The sequence below is a fragment of the Copadichromis virginalis genome, linkage group LG18 (assembly GCF_057382275.1).
Source record: "Copadichromis virginalis isolate Kocher_CV1m ecotype Utaka linkage group LG18, C_Virginalis_male_GT1.1, whole genome shotgun sequence".
NCBI lineage: Eukaryota > Metazoa > Chordata > Actinopteri > Cichliformes > Cichlidae > Copadichromis > Copadichromis virginalis.
The window spans coordinates 22140467-22167775 of NC_140635.1; the positions used below are offsets into that span (position 1 = coordinate 22140467).

Below are 27309 nucleotides of genomic sequence, written 5' to 3' on the forward strand. Positions count from 1 at the left end.
AATGAGTGGCTGCCAAGTGATTGGCTGATTAGATATTTGAACTAACAAGCAGTTGAAAAGCTATACCTAATAAAGTGACCAGTGAGTGTAACTGCTCACTTTCTTGCTGTGAATTAGAAGTTGGGTTCAGTTCACCAGAGAGATTAACTGGCTCTTAACTGCAATCAAGAGTGAAAAGGGTAAACATGACTAACAGGGCAATGGGTGGAAGAAATACAACTGAGGAGGCATCTGAAAGTAACAACCTAGCTAATGATCTTTTATTGTCATTTATCTTACATTACTCATTTGCTCTTTTTCTTTAACAACAGATTTACAAAAAAATTGAGACCAACTAATACTTTTTCCAAACTGACAAACCAAATAGATGCTGAGGAAATAAATTATTTTCAAGCAGATTTCTAGCAACACCAAAGGGCAACACAGTAGTCTACGCGGGTAAAGGTCACTTCATCACTGGTGCACACTGTTTGTTTGGTTTTTTTTATGTTCAGTGAAAGGACCAATCAGCAGGCACACACACACACAAATTCACACACCAACACACAGAGCAGCCAGTTTCTTGTGCGTTTATGCAAAAACATCCAAAAAAAAAAAATCAACTTCATTACATGCGTGTTCATTTCCATTGCAACAGGGGCAGGAAGGAGTGTGGGGGATGGGGGGAGGAAAGAGCTGTCTAACTATCTCCATTTGGGATGCTGAGTCCGTGGCTCCACAGCCTTCCCAACAATACATTCCCTTGCATAGATTCTTGTGTTGTGGAATGAAGTGAGGACATTTCCCGTGTCGACTCCTCAAAGCAGAATGGCAGCAGGCGTCAGATGTTGAAGACCCTCGAAGATCCGCTTTGAAAGACAGCAGAAGGGTTTGGAGGGAGTTTGGTCCTCACCAGATGTTCCTGCAAGACAGATAAAGAGTGACAGGTGTAACAGCAGTCTTCTAAAGTGGTCAGGGAAATGGGAGCGAGTGCAGCAGCTGTGATGCTCACGCCACACCCGTGAAATGAGAGGACACTGGACGGACTAAGCTGTCAAATAACATCAGGTCTTGCTGTCAGAGTGCTAGCAGTGTGGGCTGGGTTGCTTTTTTCCCTCTTTAGTGCTGATCTGTTCTGCTGATGACAGCTTCCCCCATTCCTCCCAAAAAAAGAAAATAAAATCTGGCCAGACTTTTAATCTGGGCTTCAGTGAATAAAACATGGAGACATTGACCACACTCTGTTCTCTCTAGCAATTAATAGATCTGCCCGTTATAGCGGGCCCAGACTTCTTCAGTTTCTACTTGCATATCTAGCTGAAGTGTGGCAGCTTTTTGTCGGCCAATCAGAGCACAAAATCTTTGGAGAGTCCTTCAGACTGTGGTCCCAGCTCCACTGTGAGTCTGACTATACAGCCTTGTGGGTGGCAGGGAAGGCAACACTTTTTGTTTAGCAAGTTGGATTGTTGTGTGACTGTTTTCAACCCCCAACACAATCTCTCTCTCTCTCTCACACACACACACACACACACACACACACACACACACACACTGTCTTCTCTGCTCTGTGCAGCAGCCAGGTCTGCCTCTCTCCTAAATTAGATTGGTGCCAAACGAGACTGCAACCCAATGCAACATTGCACTTTAACAGATAATCCATCACACACTGCTCCCCTCCCCCCACATCTCCATCACTTATCTATCACACAGTGCATCATCCCCCACCCCCCGGTCTGAGTCTCTTCCCCCTCATTCCTTTTTTTGCCTTTCCCCTGGTTTTAGTACAATCCTCACTTCTCTATATAAACAGTGCCAAGTTGGCACCGGACACTTCCTCTGTAGTCCTGAGCAGCGTGGGAACGAGGATGACGTCCAAGTGAAAGAATAGAGGGAGACAGCTTGGCAAAAATGAGGGAGGAAAGAGAAAAATAACACATGTAGAACTGTAGAAACTTAGGGCTGACTTATGGGGGCGAAGCAGGGAAATGAATGGGGTAACGCTGACTGATCAGAAAACCATCTACAACTCCGACACACAACAACTTCAGATCGCTTTCCGAGCCTGTTAGAGGAGGTGGAAAAATCAGATTCCAATGCAGGGATTTGCCATCCCCCCCTGCCAAATGAATAAATGGAGGTAACCGGAAATTTTAGGTTAGATTTTCCCAGCAGGCCATTTAATCCGCTTCATGCATTTTAAAGCCATTGACTCGACTGTGCATCTCTCTTCCTGCCATAGAAGAACGCAGCACTCTTAATACACTGTAGTCGCAAGTTATGAAGGATTGCCAATGACCTGCAAGGGAGAGAAATCTCAGGAGGCTGCTCGCTGCCTGTGAGCTAAATGTGAAATAACCAAGGATTTGTCACAAGCGCTCCTGCCGTGGTTTTCACTCTGTGCACTGGTGGTTTTGTCTTGCTTATCCCTGACACACACTGCAGATTATACAAGCCATCCTCACAAATCTGTTACACATACACACACATACACACGCTGCTGCAAACTAACGGGGTGTCAGGTTTAACTGAGGTTCATTCTCTCACCTCGATGCCTCCTCTCCCCGGGATGCGTTAAATTGGGTTTGCAAGTTCAGTGAGTTCAAGATGAACGCAGCGCTCTCGTCTTTAAAAAAAGAAAAAAGCATTGCTGTTTTGTTTTTTTACGTCATGAAATCTGAGCCAGCTTTTGTCTTTCGAGACGGATTTGATCTGTTATAGGTGAGGGGAGGGGGCACAAATTGATTTAAACAGTAATGAGAGTTTTATGGCTGCCCACCTTCTTTTTCATCAGGAGCAGATTACCATCAAGTTAACCGTTACATCTTTTAATGAGCTGCCGGTCTGCCTGCTGAATGAAGATGGTTGATGGTAATGCTGATCATAAAACACCAGATATGGACAAATACCAGCTGAATACTATGACCCAGTATAATGTGTACTGGAGTGGGATGTGTAATGCTTGGTCAGACACCTCTGCAGGGGGTTAGTGAGTCAATAAATGAGTCGGCAATGAGTGGGCCATCGGTAACCGGGGTGGATTATCTAATGCCGCCAGGCTGGGCTTGTGTCACACTGACAGATTGTGGTATGCCAGACAAAGTGCATGCAACGCTGAAAGACGGCACAATAAGAATGTACAGGAAATATCTACTGCACTCTTTCTGAAGCTTGGCCCACTGGCAGCAGCACATCTCTTCTTAATGTGCCCTGAACTCTCACTCCAACTGGGCCAGTGTTATTATTAGAGTCTGTGTCCTGCCATTAACATCCCATCCCTTCAACCTCCATTAGCATCACACAGCAAAACCGAGGTATGCTGCAGCTTAACGGACCAAGCTTTGTTCAGAAAGTGATGCAAATAACTGCAAAGTCGTATCGTTCTGCTCTCGTGCACGAATTGTTTTTTTTTTTAACCGAGTCTCTCAAACAGTTGCTAAAGTGAGAGCCACGTGTTCGTTTCACCAGAAGAGCACGTGTGCCAGATCTCCCTGAAAACCAGTCGGCTTAAGATGTTACTGGGGCAGCTGTTGTAACACAGATGAAGATCTGACCGGGTCCAGCCCACAGCTGCCCAGATCTCCAGTGGCAGATGGCACTGAGTGTTGAGGGCGGAGGAGAAGGATGGCACTAAACTTCTGGAGATTCCCCAAAAACTGTCTCCCTAAGTATCAGCTGACAGCTGACCTGAGAGAGCATGCAGGCAGCAGACTCAGTACTTTTATGTCAGATATGCACCAGTTTTATTATAGTTATTATTATTTTTAGAGAAACTAATGAAGAAGTATGATACTTTAGAAATTATATAATGGAAGCATAGTGCTGCCTGTAACACATGCAGTAGAGTAGCATCACAGAATAAGTCTTGAACCACACCACTTAACCTTAGAATTCAGGTGTTTTCAGTCACATGGCCGCACCTGTGCACCTCGGCACGCATTTGGGCTTCGCAGACATTTGTGAAAGAATGTCTCGTTCTAAAGAGCGCACTGAATTTGAGCATGGTGGAGTAATAGGACACCACCGCTGCAACAAATCAGTACTTCTCTACTAGATATTCCACCATCAGGTGTGAGTGATATTGTTGCAAAGTGGACGCATTTAGCAACCACAGCAACCCAGAGACAAAGTTTCAGATCGTGTGAAGTGCATATAGGGCTGCTGACTCAACAGCTGCAGAGCTCCAAACCTTCTCTTGCATTAACATCGGCACAAAAAACTGCATACTGGGAAATTCATTGCATTGGTTTTCACGGATAAGCAGCTCCTGTATGTGTAATGTGTAGTAACCCCAGTACTTTTGTTCATATACTATGTATGACCCAAAAAGTTTAATATTCAGTGTAACTCAAACATACTTTCTATACATAGCAATATAGAATATCAGTCAACAAATAAATATCAAATTTTCTCCCTAAAAATCTGCATTGTGCAGGCCTTATATGACCCTTGCTGAGCGTCACCTTATTATTTAGCTGTGAGTTATTCTTTATGGTTGTTGCTCAGGCAAAGCCCTATAAATCTGCAATCTGAGAGCATATGGTTATACTTGTATGTATATAATGTATATGATATCACTGGAGTTCCATTGGCTATCTAAAGAAGCACTGTGCTGTGTCATAAAGAGAAATAACCTCTTTTAATAACAGCAAAGATTAAAGGATCACACGTTTCATTGCAGCTATGATCAGCACTGATTTCTAGACAGATGTCAGTCAGTTAGCTGACTGAAATGGACTGCAGTTCAGAGAATTACACATGTAATTTGTTGTCCTCATCAACCCAGTTTTATTCAGGCCACAGTAGAGAGTGTAGCACCAGCACTGTTACCTAACACGGTACATGGCCTGTTTTAAACAGCTGGGTCACTTTGAGCCTCTCGGGGACAGAATGCTGTATCACTTTTCTGTGATGCCCCAACAGCAACAGGCCGCCGGGGAGATGAGTGAAGATGACTTTCAGGATGAGCGAGCCTGGATTTAAACGTGCAGCTCTAACAATGAACTGTGTGTGGTTTTCTTTAAACTTTAGACATAAAACATGGCTCCTTGAACTCAATGATTATGCGCCTACCTCTCCTTTGATTGTTCCACTGAGCTCAGTCCTCTCAGGCAGGATGCTCTGCTGGAGGCTGGATGGACTCTGCAATCTGTAGGCTTGAAGGGCAGTGGGGGCAGGCTGGGGGACAGCGGCAGGTTGGATGTTGGAGGCAGCGGATGGGATCACGTGTTCTCCTTGATGCAGACCCATGGACCTGCCAACCTCCCCCCTGTAGGCAGCCTGGTAGCTGGTTTCACGTGGGACGTGAGTGGCTTCTGTCCCAGGGCTGGAGTACTGAGCTGGGGGGGGTTTCCTCGCACTTTTGGCCGGTCGCACCCCCGCCCAAGGCCTGTACTCTTGCCTGGAGGTAGAGAAGTGTATTAGTAGAGTGACAAAGCTGGAGGGGGACGTCTGGAGCATGAAGTAATAACAAAGATTAAATTAATGGAGAAATTAGACAAAATAATGTGCTAGTAATCTTGAATTGGGCTTAATATATTCCATTCTTTAACAGCTGATGCAGCAAACTGCAGAATAAGAGTCCTGATGAAACATGTGGGCGTTTATCAGTATCTTGGCTGTAATGTATGAATTCAATTCCCAAAGTGTATATACTAACTCTGCCTCGGGGTCTAAATGAACCAGAGGTCATGAAAAGTATCTGAGGGGGTTATATGTTTGTTTTTTCATCTTTGAAATGTATTCACATGAATCAACCTTTTAAAAAAATCCCATTTTAAAGGATTAAAAGCTAGAAAAGGTTGAAAAACACAGACCTCCACATACAGGGGATACAGTGCCAGCACAAATCCTACACCATACTTGCGCTGTACCATATACGAATATGAAACGTGTGAGAGAATTATTTAATGAGCCCTCGTCTCCACGCATGCTTGTTGGCTCGACCTTGGAAGTCGCTGAACTAGTAATAAATTAAAGTCTAATTAAGCATCAAAGCAGGCATGAGCACATCAGCGGCACACCCGCTGTGAACAGCGCTCGGTGCTGAAACAAGGTGAGAGAGGATCTCAGACCTGTAGGAGCTGGTTTTGCTCTCCTCCATCACCTGCTGCTCCCCCCATCTCTGCCCCTTGCCCCTCTCCTCTCTCCCCCCCCGGCTCTCCCCAGGCTGACCCTGGACGTGGTAAGTATTCACCGGGCTGTCCGACACACAGTCTGCCCTGCTCCCCTCGTTATTAATCCACGGGAAATTCTCCTTCCTGGGGATGGGCCATGGTTTGAAATCCTGCTTGTACTGCGTAACACTGGGGAAAGGTACTCCCGGGGGGTGGTAGTCTTCCCGGGGCTTGTAGCTGGGCTCCTTCCGTGACCTGAAAGATCCTCGGGTCCCAGTGCCATCCGCGGGCGCATGAGGGGAGCCTTTGGCACGCGTGTCCGGAGTTGGTGTGTAGTTATTGCCGGGTGCGCGCTCCGAAGCGGATACCTGCTTGGTGACGGACCGCACCTCCTGCTCGGCGATGTCCGAGTAGTTCTGGATGGTGAGCGGGACGGAGAGGTCCGATTTGTCGAACTGATTCCAGAAACGAGCCAGGCAGCAGACTCTGCTGATGCACGGCCAAGCCATACTCCCTCTAACTGCCGGAGAGGAGAACAGAAGAAGAAAGGGGGAGAAAAAGAAACAAAAAGACCTGAAAAAGAAGAGAAAAGCGATCAGAGGTTACATTCAGAGTGTCGCCCTCCCTCTTCGCTCGTTTCTGTAAAGCTAAGAGTGTATAGCGTCCAGGAGTCCATGTCACCCAGCAGAGGAGTGCCAACAGAGATGAACCGGTCTGTCGGGGACCGTCATTGAATATTCCTCTCACGTGGTCTGTGATAGTGCCTCCACTATGCAGAGGAATCTGTGGCAAATTATTCTCCGCATCTCCACAAGACGGATCCCGGCGTTTGCGCGGGTCTGACTGGACTGGACATGGTTATCTGTCTCCACTTCCTCACACGACTCCACTTCTTCAGCGAAAAGCTTGAGAATTGGCTGTTTTGCGGCTTCTCCCGTTACAAATCACTAAAATAATCGTACCTTGTTCACCGTGAGGTTACATAATGATGCAGCTTCGGTGTACGCTGCTCCACAGTGAGACTACACTGTTTACAATGATTTCTTGATGTTGTTATTTTAAGTCACGCATACACAAGTCCAACGAGCCCAGCTGGGAAATGTGAGGATGAGTGGATGGACTATTTTTTCAGATGTTTCTCAAAATGTCTCACAGTAAGTTCAGTTTAACCATGTGTTGCGTCAACCTGCTTCATAACCACTGAAGGGGAGCTAATCAAGTCACTAAATAAGACTTTCAAATGCATTTAAAGTGCACATAAAACAGCATTTACTTTTCTTTGCTGCCTGCAGACATTATAATGTAATATAAAGGAGACAAACGGGCCACAGAAGACAGTAGTAACATCAGTAACATCACGTTCCTGGTAAAAAACAAAAATATTAATGACGGTTGAGGTTTCAGGGTCCTGTGGAGACCCCTCTGTTCACAGCTACACAAGGACTCCGTAACATTAACAATGCCTGCGTGTACATTCTGGACTGGGTCATATAAATGGGACACACAAGTTAAAGTGATAATGACATGACTCTGTTGGCAATTATATATAATTGCAGGAGAACAAGGTGTAGTTCACTGTGAATCAATCAATCAATCAATCAATCAATCAACCTAACAATTTAAACATGTAACAGAATTTTTTGATCACAAAGTTTTCCTGTTCATTAAATCAATAAAATTACATAAATTGACTGAGTTAACACGTCTCCAGTAAAATAACATGAAAAAATTCACAACTATACAGCACTTATTTAATATATAATTTTATTAAATACATTTTATTCTAATTTGTAAATACATATTAAAAATGAATACAATGAGTAAAAATAAGCTGTAAAGTAATAGGTTGTGTAATTTTACATATTTGTTTGTTCATTAACTGACATGTTGCAAATTGAAGTACTGTATCAGTGTGTTAATGCTGTATTACAGAAATACTATAAGATTATTTTTAAAAGTAAAACTCATATTTTAACAAGTATAACTCTGCAAAGGCTCATATCCATTAAATATACGATTTTATGTGAAAACATATCCTAACAATCAAAGTTCAGGTGATACCATTTGTAACGGGACACTGTAAATGCAATAACATTTTCTGGGAATCCATTAAATTTAAATGAGTGATCCTTTTTAGGTAAAGATAATAGTAAAGATATCAGAAATGTTTCTATAAAGTTACACCTAAAAATGTAAAAAGTATTTTTTTTATCATCACAAAACAATAATAAATTATAAATTATAAACCCAATTACTAGTTTTGCAATAGTATTAGCACTTTTTTTGGTTGATATATCATTTTATTACATATGGATTAAATTTCCAAAATGTTTTAGATAGAATTACATAATAAAACCCGACTAATAACAGTATACTTTTCTGTAAGTTTAAGTGTTTTACACACTTTTTATTTAACATAAAGCATACAAAAATTCACAGGATCTCTTGTAAATTAAAGCTACAAAACTATATTTTAAATAAATGTTTCTGCATTTTAGAATATGGTAAATTTGTAGTATTTAACAGTCTTGTTCAGTATGTTTAATATAATATATTATATGTTATAATATATAATATAATACATATGGGACCACTATGGCTTTATGGTGAAATGATGTAGGCAGGAGCAGGTGTACATTTAACCAGAGTGGGTTCTGTTCCACTCATGCAGGACCCTTCATCTTAGTGGGCAGCATACTACATGTGCCTTTTCCACAGTCAGCCTGGATTGCAGGTTAGTACATTAGTATGTGGCACTTAGAAAATGTGAGCCCACACAAATTTGTAATATTTTTGTGGGCTCACAGTTGACTGTTTCTGACCATTTGGCTGGAGCACTATTAACATTTAGCGCTAAAGCAAGAATTTATGTAATTTCCTCCTAAAGTCAAGTGCAAGTTGCACCATTAGCCTTATTATAGAGCTACCTGAAGCTGATGGTGTCCACAATACATATAAGACTGGTGTTAATAATCCCATGGATTGTTTCAAATGATCAGTTTGGCTTTTTCACTATGAGAAAAAAAAATGCCACTACACCCTTAATATGATGACTGTCTTTTATTTAAAAAAGAAAGAAAGAATTGCATTAGTATAAAATAACTGTATTTGAAGTTATATTAGACGTTCAGAGACTGTGAGGGTTTACTCTGTTCATTTATGAATATTTGTCCATAATGGCAAAGTGGCAATAACAGTGAAAATCCTTTTCGATACTTCAGGGGTCGGCAACTCTAGGCATGCGTGCCACAGTTTGCACGCGAAGGGTTAACTGATGGCACGACCATAGCTGGACTGGCCATCCTGGGCATTTGCTCGGTGGCCCGGTGACTTTTTTTTTTCTTTGTAACGGTATAAACAATGAAAGGTGGTGGATTGGCCAGATGTTGGTCGGTGTGTAAAAATAACTCAGTTGTTTGGTGGTGGCTAGATTCAGTAAAATTAGCAAGTGGTGGAGGACAGCAGGTGGATGAGAGAAAGGGGAGGCAGGAGGAGGAGAGCCCTGAGGCCGGTCCGAGTGTCAGGTGAACTGCTCTTCAGGTAAGACGTTATGACCTGCAGTCTATCTGGGTCAGATATAAACCAAGTTTAGGTACTGCGGTCAAGTGTTTAACTGCAGTTTATTTTCGTTGTGCTGACTTTTTACAGTCAGTTACAATAACTGGTACTGCGTGCTAGCTAGCATGATGGAGTTTCTATACAGCTGGGTGGGTGCTGTGATGTTACTGATGTTGAACTTTATTTAATTCACAAGGTTAGTTAGTAGAGTTGCCAACCATCCCGTAAAAAGACGGAATCGTCCCGCATTCAGAGAAAATATTAAGCATTTGGTGTTGAAAAGGGACAGTTTGTCCCGGACTTCAGCTAGAATAGAAAAAGACACAAAGCTGGAGTTATTCTGTCTTTAAGCTGCACAGCTGCCTCTTCTTCTCTCATTCTCCCCCCTCTCTCTCCTGTTTCTTCTTCAATCATGAACCTGATCAATGATCAGCTGATCGGCTTTTCTCTCTTGTTTGTTTATCGCCCACTTTGCGCCAGAAAGAGGAAACCAGCACATGTCACGTTAAACAACAGCAGCACGTTTAAGCTTGATCAGCTGTTGTTAGAATGTATTTAATATTACTTTGTAGTATCAGCTGATGTTTGCTGGAGCCACAGCTGTAAAAGCTGCTGTCATGATATCGGTTTGGTTATCTGGTGAGAGGGAAACATGAAGATGAAACCAGGAGATGTCCTTACTGAATCATCAGAGCTGAACAGGTGATGGAGAAACAGGTTTACCTTTAAGGTGACATGAATGAGTTGAAGGGAAGTTCTGAACTGTTTCTGAGAGACAAATAACACCAGGATCCTTTTCTAAGTAGCTGACAGCTGGTAACTGTGCAGGGGCAGATCTAGCAAAGTGTTGCCAGGGGCCCAGGTAGGGCATTAACAGGGAGAGGTGGGCACAAAGAAATACTTTCTTATTCTCATTTAAAATGTCTAGCTGTTATTAAATAATTATCTGAAGCTTACAACCAAAGTTTTTATCTGACGTAAAATGTATAGAAATCATACATATAACATTGAAGCAGCTGGAATCCATAGCTGCGCGTGTTCATGGAGCTTGCATTGTCACCTGCTGGACATCACTACCTGACAAGTTTAACTGTCTTCAGAACATTGCAGAGGCCTTATTGACAGTATTTGGCTCTACATATCTGTGTGAGCAGGTTTTCTCTCACATGAGTGTCCTCAGGTAGCCGTCTGAATGCTGGACACTTGGAGATCTGTGTCTCTGAGTGGGAGACCAGAGATCAGAGTGTATTAACAAACATGCCATATTGGCCCAGTTTATTTTTCTTATCATTGTTGTGAGGAGACCATAAATAGCATTTGCATTTTCTGTTGTACAGTTCATTTGCTGATATGGAGTTCTTGTTATGGATAAAAAGTGTCTTTTTTTTGTTTCAAAATAGCTGATAACTATTCGCTGATAGCTGCCGACATCTGCGAACAAATATAATTCTATAAAGTGGTTCTATGTAGTGTGTAACCGTTGATACAGAGTGTTATTACATTTATTGCTAATGCAATCATATGGCACACTGACTTCTGAGGAAATTTTAAATGGCACTGCTCATCAGAAAGGTTGCCTACCCCCTGTTCTAGTATCTACGGGACTACAGTTGTTTAGAGTTTAGTAATTATAAAATACAAATAAGCATAAAATTAACTGAATGGGAAGTGCTGCACTCACAGCATAAGAATTTCCCTTTTTCAGCTGTTCACAGATAAAAATGAGACCTCAGGTTTGCCCACAACAGTTTAAGAACCACTCCAGTGAGTCTGAGACAGCAAAAGAAGCTCTTGATTATGAGGATGCGGGCCATGAATTTGTTCAGGTATAGATGCCACAGACTTTACAGTGTAATTTTAAGCAAATCACCAAAACAGAGACTGAAATTGAATGAGCAGGGTTATTGGGTTTCTTTCAGCAGGTAGTAAGAAGCAAAACGTTTAAGACAGCAGTATTATACTACCATCTGCAGGGGAAAGTACAACATTACATCTGCATAATGATGTAGTAGGTGAGAGGAGCAAGGAAGACTAATCAGAATTTCCCCAAAATAACTAAAACCTAATTTCTGTTTTCTCGGTAATTACATTAAAGGCGTATGCCTTGATGTGTACCATGATTTGGTAATCAGGGTGGAATAAATAACAACAAAAAGAAGACAAATGTCACATTGTTCAGCATTCTTCCTGTTTGAAATTATTCATTTCCAGGGAAACTGTTTTGATACAAGTGCAATTTAATGATTAAAACTTTCTTGCAGATGCAATCTTTTCTCTTTGTTTTCTTTTTGGTGGGTGCGGTTAGCTGTTTGACCAACACAGACAGTGTTCACGGGCAGAGCTGATAAACAAAAGAGCTGTGACTGGGCATTATTCTTCAGTACAAATGTATTCAGCTGAGCTAACTGAGAACAGAAAGCACATAATGTAATAAGAAATGTAGCACAAAATATGAATTTGGTTTCCATCCCTGACCTTGCTTTGTGTGTCCTGTGAGGAACTTCTCTATAAATTATTGCAGTTTTGTTAATGTGATCATTCTTTCTTTAAAAGCCACCTCATCATGAAACACTAGAATTGTTTTTTATAGTTCAACATATGAGGGTTGATAAGTAATCATCATTTAATCATCATCACTCATCATCATTCAAATTAAAGTTTGAAGCGGGAAAGGAACCAAATCACTTTTGGACTCATTTTATGCTGTGCGCACACATTTTCTCTTCCTTTAGTAGTTGGTTTAATTATAGAAACCAAGACTATAGAACAAATACCAAGTAGGTCTATGCATTCTTCTTTTTCTTAATTTGAAGAACAGTTTTAACAAACCGATGACTGTATAAAAAGTTTTTCTACATTTATTGTAACAAACGTAGATCGCTTGAATGCACCGTGGCGATTTGACAGATTTTACAAAGAGTACGTGAAAGCAACACGACTCTAGACACCGCACTGTTGAATTGTATCGCTTCGCCTCCTTTAAAGCGTTGACTCGTAAGAAATAGAAAAACTCAGAGACAACATTTTTCTGTTCAAGCGATTTTTATCAAATGAGGGAAGTTTAAGACGGGGCTCACTCTACTTTCTGTAGTACCAAGCTTTATTTTGATAGAAACGTGAGAGTGAAAGTGAGCTCACTCGGTCCTACGACTGTTGTTTCTGTTAACACGTGGATTCATTCCCACCCAGGAAACGGCCTTTTAAAAAATTTTTTTTACAAAGCTGCTGAAGTTAACGACAAAACGAGGGGAAAAAATAAGAAGGTAGGTAAACGACTATCGTATTTTGTGCAATCTTTTGTTGTCAACTACATGAACAAACTGAACTGGCTGCGAGAGGTAGTCCGCCGCATCCACGCATGCGCTCTATCTACAGTCGCTGAATAGGTGGCGAGGGAAGTTTAAGAGTTTGTCACAACATTGAAGTAGCGTCTGTTTGTTGTGTTTATTTGGCGTTGTTTCACTACAGTGTTGCTGTCTGCCAGGTCTATGCACGACCCTGCCAAAAAGTGACTGCAAGTGTTTGTATATGTTATTTTTAATGTCTAATAAACTTGTTTACATTAGTAAATAGGCTGTAGTAAACAGGATTTATGAAGGTGTAATATATAAAATTAAAAAAAAACAACAACTATTTTTCAGGTATCGTTTTGACTCTGATTTGTGTTCTGCATTATAATCAGTCCCGTTTTTTCCGAGTTAAAATATTTTTCAAAATATGTAATTCATGAGATTTTGACAGATTACAGGTCAACAAATCAGTCACAACAGTTTGAATACAAGTGTTGTGCCAAAAAGCGATTTCCTGTATTTGCCAAATGATTGTGGGAATTTAAACTTTTGTAAATTACTTGTTTGCCTATAATGTGTCAAAAAAAATATGTCAAACTCAAAAAGTAATGAAATAATTAAAGAAAAAAAACCTCCAGTAGCTTTTTTTTCTCTCATAAAGATGAGTCACAGTAAAAACAAATCAATTTATTTTACAGTAACCTGGGCAGTCTTAACATTTTGTATTATTTTATGTATTTTATTAGCTGATTAATTTCGCAGCCAATCATTTGGTCTGTAAATTGACAGAAAAAAACCCATGACAATGCTGAAACCACAATGAAATGGAAAAAGCACAGTGAAATGCATCACTGCACTGTAGCAAAAACAGATTTAGCGACACACAAAAGAAGTCTCGTTATAGTCTGACACAGTGTTATGCTACATATTTTTGTCATGCTCCAGAGAATATGGACTACCTGCCAGAAAACAACTCCAGGTACAAAGACGTCGCCTACTGGGATGAAAGATACACGATGGAGCAGTGCTATGACTGGTTGGGGGGTTTCTCCAAATTCCAGCACATTCTGGAAAGATTTGTAAAGAAAGAGGACTCTATATTGATACTGGGTAGGTAGTTTTCTCTATTTTTTGTATTATTTTTTACTTTTAACGTGTCCATTTGTTCGTTATTACCTCAATATGGTGTACATAGAGAAAAAAAAATGCCACATGAAATTTTTTTGTGGGAAGCGGAGCGATCGTCCTGGAGAATTAGAGGTTGGAAATCCTGATCTGAATGGCAGATCTGTGTCACATGTCGGGCCTCATCTCTCGCCCCCGCTTCTTGTCACCTCTCCGCTGTGTGCTGTCACATAAAGGGACAAATCCCTGCCAGCGTTTCTCATCAGGACTGTCGCATATCACCCTCACGGTTGTCATTACTGCCATTATAATCACTGTTATTAATTAAATCCAGCCAGGCAGCTGTTTGCATAGAAATGGAAGCGGCCTGAGTACTCTGACATGAAAAGTATTAATGCAGTTAACATGTGGCTGCATGAGAGGAAGAGAGTTTTTAAATCGGGTCCTTTACTTGGAGCTCAGTATTAACTGAAAATGGCCAATTTTCTTTAAACATCAACAACCATGATAAAACCCAGTACATCAGAAAACTGGCAAATCGTGCGGCGTCTGGGACATTTATTTTAGACAAAAAAAATCTCCAGTGTTTATAAAACGTTATATCATCACGCTGGTGTCTGTTACTGTGACTCATTTGTTATGTTGACAGAATCCTCGAAAACAATATAAACGAGCACAAACCTTCTTCTAATGGAGTAGATGATCTGATTTGATTTGCATACATTTGCATATTATTGTGCTGTGGTTCCTCACATTTACACCAAAATGTGAGAATCAAAAACGATCTAAATACACATGCTAAATGAGGATTTTCTTCCACCTGCCTTATGTCGTGTGGTGACGCAAAACCTCTGGGGTGTCCTGTGCTGTCCTCAACACCAATGCCAGCCTGTATTGCATTGTTACAGGAAATCACTATCATTCACTTAAGAGAGGGTTGGTTTTAATGTTGTGGCTGTTAGGTATATATATATATATATATATATATATATATATATATATATATATATATATATATATATATTAGGGGTGCAACGATACTCGTATCGATATTGAACCGTTCGATACAGTGCTTTCGGTTCAGTACGCATATGTATCGAACAATACAAAATAAATTTTTAATTTATTTTATCAACTTTCCTTCTGACGATGCGCTCGGTGGATCTGCGCTCGACAGTGCAGCCTGGGCGGAGTAGTCGAACGCAGATTCACTGAGCGCAGGGCAAGCTAGCGAGACAGAAGTTAAGCTCTCCTTGCAACATGGACCTCCCCCACTGTCATTCAGATCTGGCGTTTGGAACTATTTTGGTTTTCATGTGACGTATGACCCTGAAGGTAAGCGAGTCATGGACTAAAGTAAAACAGTATGTTGGATGTGCCACGCAATGCTCAATTACATGGGTGGGAGCTAGTGTGTTAGCACAGTTAGCTCGTTAACGTGTTGGCCGTCCAGCCCCATGCATAGGTGATCTGCGGTAGCTCGTTAATGGAGATTTGCCGTGTTGTGGCGTTAACGTCATTTCAACGAGATTTACGCTGACAGCACTAGTGGGAACACAACAAATATGACTGCACATTTACACCGACATCATCCTAGTGCAAAGACAAGTGGAAGCAGACAAAAACAACAAGCAGGCATGCTACAAACTTTACCCGAGTCATTTAGACAGCCGTTAGCACATGATTATCCTTATGGGGACCTGATATGTTTAATATGCTGCTGAGAATATAGCCCAGAAGAAGCGTGTAGTATAGCTTTTATTTTGGAAAGAGCCATTTCTCTGTAATAAACTCTCTTTTCCAAAGATGAGTGATTCCTCAATCAGATATAGGGCTTGCAAAATCACTAGCCCGACGTACCGTGGCTAGCGATTTTTCCAGTCGGGCTACCAAAATCTATCTCTGCCCTGCCCGTCGGCCTATCGTGGGAAGGAAAAATATATGTCAATGCTTTTGCATTCTTTCGGAAATGTAGCTGGGTAATTATGTCATTGGCATCGGTGAGGCACTGTCAATATGTGACATATTGAAATCGCGTTTGAATTTGCGCTTGTTTTTTGCTTTCACTTTGCAATCGCGCGAACTGTGTATAGAGAGCGACAACACTGATTGGTGAGTGATGATAATTTGCGCACCAATTCCTCTGACATCGTCTTATCAATCGTTAGCTTACTATGCAAACATGACAAGTGAAATCTCCCGCAGCAAGCTTAAACATGTGAGAGGTTGATCGCGCAGAGAATCGCTGAGCAAAAGTTATGTGAGTGCATGTGTAAAAGCAGCAGGATATATATTGTAGCGGGTCAGGGCTGTTCGGGGTTCTGTTTGTACAGTTATGTTTTGTTTATGTTGCCATAGTGACGGGTGACGCCCTCTCGTTGCGACGGTGTGTCTTTCCGGGGTCAGAGGCGCCCTGTGTGTTGTTGTTGTTGTTGCTGTGCTGTTGGCGTTGAGCAGTTAGCTAGCGGCAGTGACAGGCAGTGTTCTTCTGCAGATGTCAATAAACGGCTGTGCTCCCTGGCTAGCTCACGGGAAGCAAGACCAAACGATACCTCCGTCTCCTCCTTGTCTGAGCTCGCCACATTGGTGTCAGAAGTGGGATGATGGTGGCACCCCATGTTCTGACCCGAGTGACTTTTCTCCCGCCGGTCGTGACCGGCCGGTGCGCCAAAAGAAGGCACCTGGACATTTGCAGGACTTTGTGTGGGATAATGGGGTCGTCGGGGACGACTGACCCCCTAGGTGGGGGCTATGTAGCGGGTCAGGGCTGTTCGGGGGTTCTGTTTGTACAGTTATGTTTTGTTTATGTTGCCATAGTGACGGCGCCCTCTCGCTGCGACGGTGTGTCCTTCCGAGGGCGCCCTGTGTGTTGTTGTTGTTGTTGTTGGGCGATCGTGGCTCAAGAGTTGGGAGTTCGCCTTGTAATCGGAAGGTTGCCGGTTTGAGCCCCGGCTTGGACAGTCTCGGTCGTTGTGTCCTTGGGCAAGACACTTCACCCGTTGCCTACTGGTGGTGGTCAGAGGGCCCGGTGGCGCCAGTGTCCGGCAGCCTCGCCTCTGTCAGTGCGCCCCAGGGCGGCTGTGGCTACAATGTAGCTTGCCATCACCAGTGTGTGAATGTGTGTGTGAATGGGTGGATGACTGGATATGTAAAGCGCTTTGGGGTCCTTAGGGACTAGTAAAGCGCTATATAAATACAGGCCTTTTACCATTTGTTGCTGTGCTGTTTCCGCGCTGAGCAGTTAGCTAGCGGCAGTGTTCTTCTGCAGTCAAAGTTTTGAGATGCTAGCCTGAAATTATGACTTGTGGATGAAAAAAAATGTTTTGTTTTTCTCAGTGGTGGAAGCAAGCTTCCATAATGAACTGAGTGCTAAATTTCAGTACTTGGACTCTTTGGTAAAAGGAAACAGGAGTAACCATCCTTCCTTTGTAAAGATATTTAGTATTTTGTATTATTTAGTGGCGAATAATCCTATCAGGTTGTGTTTAAAAACATTGCTGCAGGTCATACTAAATACTCATCTGAATAAGGGGGATTTTATGCTTTATTTTTAAGAGAAGCAATACTTGATTGTGTGGTTGGTGTGTTAAATGGATTTTGTTGGAGTAGCATTTTTGTAAGTGCCCACAAGATGTCACTGTTGTATCAAGATGAATCTACACCCCCACACCACCTGCAATACAGTTTTGTTTATGGTCCTGCTGCTCTGTCACATAAACATTTGAATAGCGAACACTGTGTTCTGGTTGTTCAGCATACACTTAAGTCAGCATAAAGAATGTGGCTGGAGAACCACTTAGCATCTGGCTATTAGAACAATTATGGTAGTGCTTTCTTGATGTTATGATATTTATTTGAAGCCAGAGAAATAATTTATGTTTGTATATATTATTTGCCCTTTTTACTGACTGAGAATACAGCTGTACGCTTTTAGTTGATGCACTAATGAATCTCTCTTACAAAGAAAGATTTTGGACAGTGTAAATACTGCAGATGAGTTTTGTTTGTTGTCTATCACCAGAATTAGTTTTAGTTAAAGTCCATCAAGCTGAAATTGCACCTTTAAAGTTGTTTGTTATCAGGCTGTTATTACTTCTGAGAGGCACAGAGGGCTGCTGTAAGCCTGGGTGATGCATGCACAGTGTGTTAGAGGGGTTTGTTGAATGTCTGTCAGGGAGAGACAGGAGCTTTCTGTTGTGTTTTCGGCGGAGCCAAACCTCCTAAAGTTGGGTACTCATTTCTCAGCAAAAGGCTTTGTAGTTTAATGGCCCCTTATTCAGATAAATTTGTTAGGCACGGAGGTTTTAGGTTGGATGCTGATGGCCTGTCGCCCTGCTAGTTAGACACTTCTTTTCTTTTTTTAAGCTATAAGTTAGAACTATAGTATTCAGCCTCATTTTGTTGGTGTGTGTCACAGCACCACCTACAGCAGAGGCGTGAGTGGGCTCTGAGGCTCTAGAGTCTGAGATATAAAATAGGTACTCTTTCCTCTTCTGCATTACACTGCACCAGGTAACACATTCTTCGTGCTGATTTAAACCCAAAGGAGAGCCATTATATCGCTTGGGAGCTCTCATGTCTCCGTGTCTGTTCTCTCGGTCTCATGCATTTTTATGACCCAGCATGTGTAGCGTCTTCTTCAACAGCACACGTGCACAGATGCTTAGCTATACAGGGAAGCCCTCATGTGTGGTAAAGATCTCTTAAATGCTCATACTGCACCGGCCACACTCATTTGTAAAGGCACTAAACCCATAGAGATTATCGGCTTCTGTAAAATGACACAAAAACCAGCGCATAACTTGATGTAGAGGAGGGCAGACTTAAAGAGAGATTCAAAATGCTGCTGTGGTTTTTGTGTGTTAATGAGTGAACAAAGGGAAATGGAAGGAAGGTAAATAACTAATCAGATTGGGGCCACTCATCTGTCTCAGATGGAGAGGTGATCTCCATTAAGATAGTCTGTACAGCACGGGGAGAGAAAGAGAAGAGGCATACAGAGGGAGATGCATGAGAGAGCTCTCGAACATTTTGCTGCATCCTGTTTGGCAGTTTTAATGTCTTTGTCCTTCAATTATCTTAAAAAAAATGTATTTCACAGTATTTCATATTTATCTGTAGACTGTCTTATCACACCTTGTTGGAAATCTCTCTTTCTCTGTTTACCTGTTTGCTCCTTCTGTAGTTCTTTCACACGTCGCTTCGAAAGGCAGGCTTCCCAGCATCCTCTTTTCTTTTCCCACCTTCTTGGTAACTTGGTAACCATAATTCTGCCTTTTGACATTAGTCGAGTTTGTAATAATCTCGTGTTCAGCAGTTCCTCTCATCTGAAAGTAAATGAATTAATATCAACCTGTGTAGTCAGACACTGGTGTGAGAATGCGGTCTACACTACATAAAAAGACATTTCGGGCCACGCCTCTTACTCTTTGAACTCTGATGTCTTGATGCCTGCGCAATCATCCAGGTAATAGCTGTGCAATCTGTGGTGTTTTACTTTTCTACTTAAAAATGTAAGTCTGGTAATATTGTGCATGATGCAGTAAAAAGACAAAAACCTTACCTTGCCGATAAACGTTGGTCAGGTGTGGTGGCATGAACCACAGTTAAGGATGTTTCTGCTTCATCTCATCCTCTTCTAGGCAACTGTCCCAACTCTGGATACCTAACAGTGAGCCGGCTAAACAATAACAACAACTCGTTATAAGCTAACATTAGCCAATGCTAGGGTAGAGTATCCTTAAAATCACACTTCTCTTCTGATAAACAGTTTGAATATATTCTCTTATCTTATGAGAGTTTCTGACTTAAGTTTCCAAGTCCCAAAAAAAGAAAGAAAACAGAATTGGATTGACTGCAATCTACTGACACCTAGTGGTGACATTTTACAAACTGTACCTTTATGAAAACGTTTTTCCTTTCTATCCTTCCGATCATATGCTTTTCTAACATTTTTCTTTCGAGGTGTCATGAACATTTATGTCCTCTAACAGTGTAGATACTGTTTTCCCGCTTTACATAAGAATACTCAAAATACAGTATTGATCCCGTAGTCCCTCATGATCAACAAGGCGGTAAGATCATTTACAATCACACATCCTGCTTGGATGCTGCATTGCCTACTTCAGACACCCACTTCAAGCACATTGACATTGTGTGTTGCTTCTGCTTTAAAATAATACAAGAGTTCAAAAACATCTCTATAAGGATGACCCCCAAGTAATAATGTACTTGCTGTGAAAGCACCGATATTGAAGCATGCTGGATTATGAATAGGGCTACAGTTATGAAATGCTCCTGCGGGGAAAAAACAGAAAAACTAAACTGAACCGCAGGTTCAGTAATTGTTATTTTTAAAGTCGTGTGTGGCCTCGTAATGTGTTATCGCTGCAGTCGACTGGCCTGGGGTGGTCTGTGTTACAGCGCTGCATCAAGCAGTCCCCGACCCCCCCGACTGACCAGTGTGTCACTTAGCAATAATACGAAGCAATGATCAGCTCACACACGCTCCACTTCACACACGGCTCCCTCTTTTACTGCCTGCTCCAGGCTGCTGCCAGTGATGTAATGACCCCACATCTCCTAGTGGTCAGTGTGCTCATGGCTCCTTCCCCAAGGCGAGAGATGATGATGTAATGGCTCTTTCATCCTCAGTGTGAGTGTGTGTGTGTATAGTTTAGATGTGTTTGTGGTAGTATCCCAATAGTATCCATGCACCTACACAGAGGGCATGACATGCGATCTCCCCTCAGACTAAAAGCTGCCTCCGAGGGTCCGAAGGTGTACTTACATACTGAAGGCATGCATGTGTTTAAACATCAGAAGAATGTTAAAATGAAGTGTAGCAGGAGGAAAGCTTTGATGAAAACTTTACTTTTGTAGAATAACACACATACACACACACACACACAACAAAAGATCTGCAGATTTTTGCTTTTACTATAATAAATGATCAATTGTTTCAACCAATTCTTAAGCAGATATGCTTATCACACACACACTCAAGCTTCTTGGTAGTTAGCTATTGTTGTTCTCAGTTGTATTTCATAGTAAACTACATATCTTTGTGTATTGAAGTGATAATGAAACAGCAAAGTTCTTCAAGAGGTCATCTTTGGGTTTTTGACATGTATACCACAAAACTAATCAATAGAAGTTTTGATCATTTATTATTAAATTTTTTCTTGCAAAGGTTTTTTTAAACCTTCTGACTTACTCTTTGTTTATTATCTGCACCTTACCTCATGTTTCATCTCCCTATATGCTCAGTGTTGCACCCCTTTTTTTAGCCCATCCACTGACATCACTGCTCTATCATTTTTGGGTGCTTTTAGTTCCCAGGGGTGATGTAAGGGGTGTTTACTGACAAAGGAAGTATTGTAAGATTACCCGTGTGACTGTACAGTCAGCTGTTGAGTGACTATCTCTGGCCCCCTGCTTTGACTACAATGACGCTATGTCTTTATATACAGAACATTACTACACACAATGCAACCTCTTATAGTCTCCTTTCTCTTCTCATATTTTGTTCTACACCAGTGATTCTCAAAGTGTGGGCCCCATGGTGGGCCGCAAAGGTACTGCAGGTGGGCAGCAGTAATAACATACTAAAGTTACCCTCAAGTATGTACTGTTACATATTGATATACATTTATTTGTCTAGATAAAATGTACATCAAAACCGATGATAGGAGGTGGTGAGTTTGTGATGTTATGACTCTGACTTAAATTTACAGCTCATATTCACACTGCAAATATGACTGGGTACCATTAGCAAACACTATTACTTACACTATTTTGTCTTCATTGTCTCACATCACCTTTCTCTACCTACCGTCACCTCACTTGTACTTTCTTTTCCCACCGATGTGCCTGTTTTCCAGTGTTTGCTGTTAGGATGGTCACACATTTGTCAGTCCAGTTCTACATATGGGTGCATGATTTGACTTGCTCATTCCGTGATTTTACTGAGGTGGTGGAAATTAGTCCAAAACCTGTAACCCCTTTGTGCACTATGGATGGGAACATTGTCATCCTGACAGTCAGACACTACGATTAGGATAGACATGTTTCGTTATAGAATAAAGGTGATGTCTAAGATCAGGAGTGACCTACCTCAAAGTTAACAGATGGATGCAAACCATACACAACTGAGCAATGCCAACCTGATATCCTCAGTGTGTAACCCCTGCAGTCCTGTGAAACAATCAGTAAATCTGCTGTTGAAAATACATTCTTCTGTATGGTACCCGCACATTCAGAGCTATAAAGTTATAGGTTTTCAGGATTAGATGTCAGTGATTGGAAGCTCCTTACAACGATACAGTTGGCACACGTGCATGCCAAGATTTAAAATGTTCTCTAAGGCCTGATGAAAAAAAGGTTTGTGGAGATTTCTGGCAAATGATCCAAAAAGAAGTTAAAATCATTTTAAAGAAATTTCAAACAACTGCCAATTTGTCCATTACTGAAGGAAAACCATCCTGTAAGGTGACCATCTGATGTAAAAAGAAATCCTGAGCCAACATTATTTCATCGCAGGATATGCAGGTAACTCTGTCTGTTGTTGAGCACATGCAACTAAATTAAGATGCTTGCATATTTGACCATCATAGAAAACATGGGAAAACGCCTTTTATGCCACGTTAGAGTTTTGTGTTTGAGCTATGGTAACAGTCTTCATATTTGGCTCAGATCAAAGATTCTGAAGAAGGTTTTCAGGAGAGTCTTTGATACTTCATTACCATGCTACCTCAGGAACTGGGCAGTCAGTCTTTCTTTGAATTCTGCATCCTGTCTGATCCCAACCCAATGTGATGCCATCTTCTAAGAGTTGAATATCAACTAGAAGTCGACATTTCATCATGTTATTGGTCAACTTAGGTCTAGCAGATGCACTATATTGCCAAAGGTATTTACTCACACATTCAAATCATTGAATTAAGGTGTTCCAATCACTTTCATGGTCACATGTGTATAAAATCAAGCACCTAGGCATGCGGACTGCTTCTACAAACATTTGTGGATGAATTCCAGCATGTTACTGTGCAACAAATGCAGTCATGAAATTTTCATGAAATTGAAGGCCACACTTCATGTGGCCTTCAGATTAGCTCAAAAACAGTGCACAGAGAGCTTCATATAACAGGTTTCTATGTCCGAGCAGCTGCATCCAAGCCTTACATCACCAAGCACATTGCAGAGTGTTTGATGCAGTGGTGAAAAGCACGCCACTGGACTCAAGAGCAGTGGTGTTCTCTGGAGTGACGTATCACGCTTCTCCTTCTGGCAGTCCAATGGATGTGTCTGTGTTTAGCGGTTGCCAGGACAACGGTTCTGGCAGTGTGAAGTTTGGTGCGGGGGGATTGTGGTGTGGGGTTGTTTTTCAGGGGTTGGGCCCAACTTAGTTCCAGTGAAAGGAACTCCAAATGTTTCAGCATATCAAGGCATTTTGGACAATTTCATGCTCTCAGCTTTGTGGTAACAGTTTGGGAATGGTCCCTTCCTGTTCCAACATGACTGCACCATGTCTGGTCCAAAAAGACACAGACGAGCAAGTTTGGTGTGAAAGAACTTGACCGGCCTGCACAGAGTCCTGACCTTAAACCTACTGAATACCTTTAGGATGAATTAAAGCGCAGCCTGGGAGTCTTCTCTTCCAACATCAGTGTCTGACCTCACAAACACACTTCTTGAAGAATGGTCAAAAAAGTCGATAAACACACTTCCGAAGCTTGTGGAAAAGCCTCCCCAGAAAAGTTGAAGATGTTGCAACTGCAAACGGTGCACCCACATAATAATAAACCATATGGATTTAGGACGTGACGTCACTCAAATATATATGTGGATGAAGGCAGACGAGCAAATATTTTTGGATATGTAGTGTAGGTAAAAGGAAAGGCATTTATTTCTATGGGTATCAACTTATTTTTTCAAATAACTTTATACAGAACCTGTGAGATGTAGGAGCATGTGGAGTAGGCAGCAGGATGTAATTTCAGCAGTAGCAGCGACGCCTTTAGTGAAGGTAATCATAATTTTTCTTCCTGTTGTATTAAAAACAGGCACACATTCAAATGAACAGACTGAAAATGCTGATGGGATGGAAAATCACTGGCATCACAGGGAGTGTGTGGTAGAGTAAGATCTGTGAAGTCAGGAGTTACTGTATGTCTTAGCAGCTGTCAGGAGATTCAGCTCATATCAGATACGCTTGTGCTCACAAGAGGTTCAACCCTCATTTCTCACTTCTTGCAGTTTTTGTATTGTTTGCCTGTTTTTTGGCAGCTGCTCACTTTTCCACTCGTCCTTCTTTCCTTTTTTTATTATTTCCTACCCTTCCTTTTCTCTTATCGCACCGTTTTTAAAAAAAAAAGTTTATTTATAAGATTTTAAGTTCAAAGTTACATAACGTCACACCAGACAAAGGACATAATATTCAAAAACAATAACATTTAAGCACAGAAAAAAAAAGAAAAAACAGAAACCAAACAAAAAAATAAAATAAATAAAAAAAGAAATAAATAAAAAAAGAAAATACATCAGTTAGCCAGTACAAATCAGAAGTTCAAAAGAAACACCATTGTCCAAAGAAGATGATCTTCTGTGTGAGTTTAGACAGGGCAACAGAGAGTTCACCAAGACCAGAAGATGTGGGAAACATGTCCAGGAAGGAATCAGGGTCCAGCAGAAGTGCAGTTTCACACAAACGCAAAGTGCAGTCAAACGGGTTAAAGTTTATGTTGAATTCCCATTAATATGATTGAGAAAAGTGCCCCAGATTTCGACAAACTTAAAATGTGTGTCAGCCAAATGATAACAAACCTCTTCATTATACAAACAAGCAATCATCTCACGTAGCCAAACCCTGAACAATGGAGGAGATGGTGATTTCCAGGCTCTAAGAATAAGTCTTCTAGCTACAATCATGCCAAACATTAAGGCTTTCTGAAGAGGACGTCTGAGTGCCAATGAGGTTAGGGAGCAGCCTAGCACTGCAAGTACACCACCCGGCTCTAATTTTAAGTCATAAATCCGGTTATATATATTAAATATCTCTGCCCAGAAACTCCGGAGTGTGGGGCAAGATCAGAAAAGGTGACCAAGGGTTCCAACCATTGCTTTGCATCTGTCACACAAAGACGGAATAGACAGAAAAATGCTGCATAGCTTTGTTTTAGAAAAATGCAAACGATGAAGGACCTTGAACTGTATAAGTTGTAGTCTGGCATTAACAGAGCATTCTTTAATCTTCTTCAACCCATTGGCCCACAAAGCATCCGATATTTCCACTTCCAAGTCCTTAACCCAAGCATCCTTGATGTGGTTAGTAGGTGGTATAAGTGTAAAAAGTGTAGTAAATTGGCTGATTAGGTGTTTGGAAGTGGGATTTTTAATCAAATAATCATAAAAGTCACTATGAGCAGGGGGCTTATCCAGATGGGTAAAAGAGTGTTTAACAAAATTCCTAATTTGTAAGTATCTAAATAAATGAGCAGAGGGGAGCATAAATTTTGATTGCAGCTGAGCAAATGAAGCAAAACAATTGTAGATGTAGATTGGACCGTTTTTACATAGACGAGCACATGCGTGTGTGCACACAGCTCCCCCCCACTGTTGGAATAACAACAGCCGCAGAACTGTGAGGAACAGCTAGCTTTCAGAGCAATAACAAAACCCAGAGACAAGCCTCGACCATTTCACGCCTGCCCGTCCTTTTTATTGCTTGCAACCCTTCCTTCCTGTGGCATCTGAAGGTGGCGCTTGCCTGAGACGATAGGCTTGTATCAGCTCAGTCCACCCTGTCCCTTCCTGTCCTTACCTTAGGTTGTATTATCTGCATTTCATGTAATTATTAGTGACCTGATTCTGTGTTGAATGTTTAGTCCCAGAGGCACAGACAAGCTCTGATAAGTTTCATGTTAGTTGGAGCTGCTGAGCAAAGGCAGCAAAGGTTATTTTGTCTGCAGCGTCCTCTGGCCTCGCGCACACAAACACCACTGCAATGTTTTTCTTTAGATCAGCTGAAACATCTTCAGCAGATACAAAAACTGCAGAAGTAGAGGAGCATTCTCTGTGAATGGAAGGTGGTTTGAATGAATGACTGAATGAAAGAACGAAGGGGGAACAGAGGAGGTGAAGGCGAGTGTAGCTTGAGGCGTATAGATTCTTACCCCATCCTCTCTGCTCTCCCACTATCTTCCTCTGCTACCGAACCCTCCCCTCCTCTCTGCTTCTGCATTGGCTGTTTTCAGTTTTCAGGGAGCCCTTGCCATGCAGCAGTCAGTAAGTCAGTAGGGGCAACCCTCCCTCCAATCCACCCTTTCCCCTCCCTTCTTTTTGCTGCTGTAAGGAGTGGTGCTGTTTATGAATGAGCCTCGGAGCCGCAGAGTGTGAATGAAAAATAAGAGAGTGAGCAAGCAGATAGCGGTGCATGTTGAATGAAATGCAGCAAAAGCAAGGGTTAGGAAAATGAAGGAAAGATGCTGAATGAGAATGAGAGGAGTGGGGAGCAGTGAGGAGGTGCTGCGTTGGTGGTAGTAGATGATAGAAATGAAAAGAAGTGAATAGATATCGGAGTGATAGTTGTGCTGTAATTTTGTGTTCCGAAGCTGTCATTGTCCAGCCTCACAGGTATGCAGATCAGGGATGGTGCTAGGATGGAAGACACCTGAAAAAGGGGCTCCTTTGCCTGCGAGCCAATGGGAATCCTCACTACCAAGCAAACACATACATACACACACAAACACACACACACACACATACGCCAGCCTCTCTGCAAGCTGGTTCTCTGTGCTTTGAATAATAACGGGGTTACCCGGGTAACCAGGCAAGGATGATCGATGTGCCTGTGCCTGATAAACAGAGCACAGAGGGAGTCGCTTGTGCGTCTGTCTTTGTGTGCTGCAGATTTTCTTATGTCGCAGCGGCAGTTTTTTGGTTCTGGGAGGATACGAAGATTTTTTTATTATGAAATCAACGCCGCCCAATGATATTTTGTGTGTGTGTGTGTGTGTGGGAACAGCTCACAGGATGTATGTTTAAAGGTAGTGTGTTTACTGATGTTTAGCACTAAACATCCTTTGCGAGAAATGTGCGGTCACTCCCACAGACCATCCGTGGGGGTGATCACACACGGCGTCCATCCACTATCCTGACTCATTCACTTACTGTAATAATATGGCTGCTTGAAGTGGAGAGATTTCAAGGCTGTTACTCATGCACATAGAGTGCAAATTATACAG

General features: G+C 41.8%; 2 protein-coding genes across 3 annotated transcripts in view; one reads left to right on the forward strand and one right to left on the reverse strand.

The window, feature by feature from the left end:
* Window positions 1–232: 232 nt before the first annotated feature.
* map6d1 (MAP6 domain containing 1) lies at window positions 233–7200 on the reverse strand. Its single transcript, XM_085438240.1, has 3 exons — window positions 6051–7200; window positions 5050–5377; window positions 233–901 (listed from the first exon to the last, which is right to left on the reverse strand). Exons 1-3 carry the CDS (start codon window positions 6599–6601, stop codon window positions 821–823), a joined length of 960 nt encoding a protein of 319 aa, XP_085294366.1. The 5' UTR covers window positions 6602–7200; the 3' UTR covers window positions 233–820.
* A 2259-nt stretch (window positions 7201–9459) lies between these two features.
* Window positions 9460–27309, forward strand: part of ece2a (endothelin converting enzyme 2a) — a 103765-nt gene continuing 85915 nt past the window's right edge. The window contains exons 1-2 of one of the 2 annotated variants that reach the window (XM_085437905.1): window positions 9460–9632; window positions 13886–14050. In XM_085437905.1, the coding sequence (XP_085294031.1) occupies window positions 13891–14050 (160 nt within the window). In that variant the 5' untranslated portion in view covers window positions 9460–9632; window positions 13886–13890. Of the gene's footprint in view, window positions 9633–12603; window positions 12914–13885; window positions 14051–27309 lie in introns of those variants that run through there. The other variant, XM_085437904.1, reaches the window with a different exon arrangement.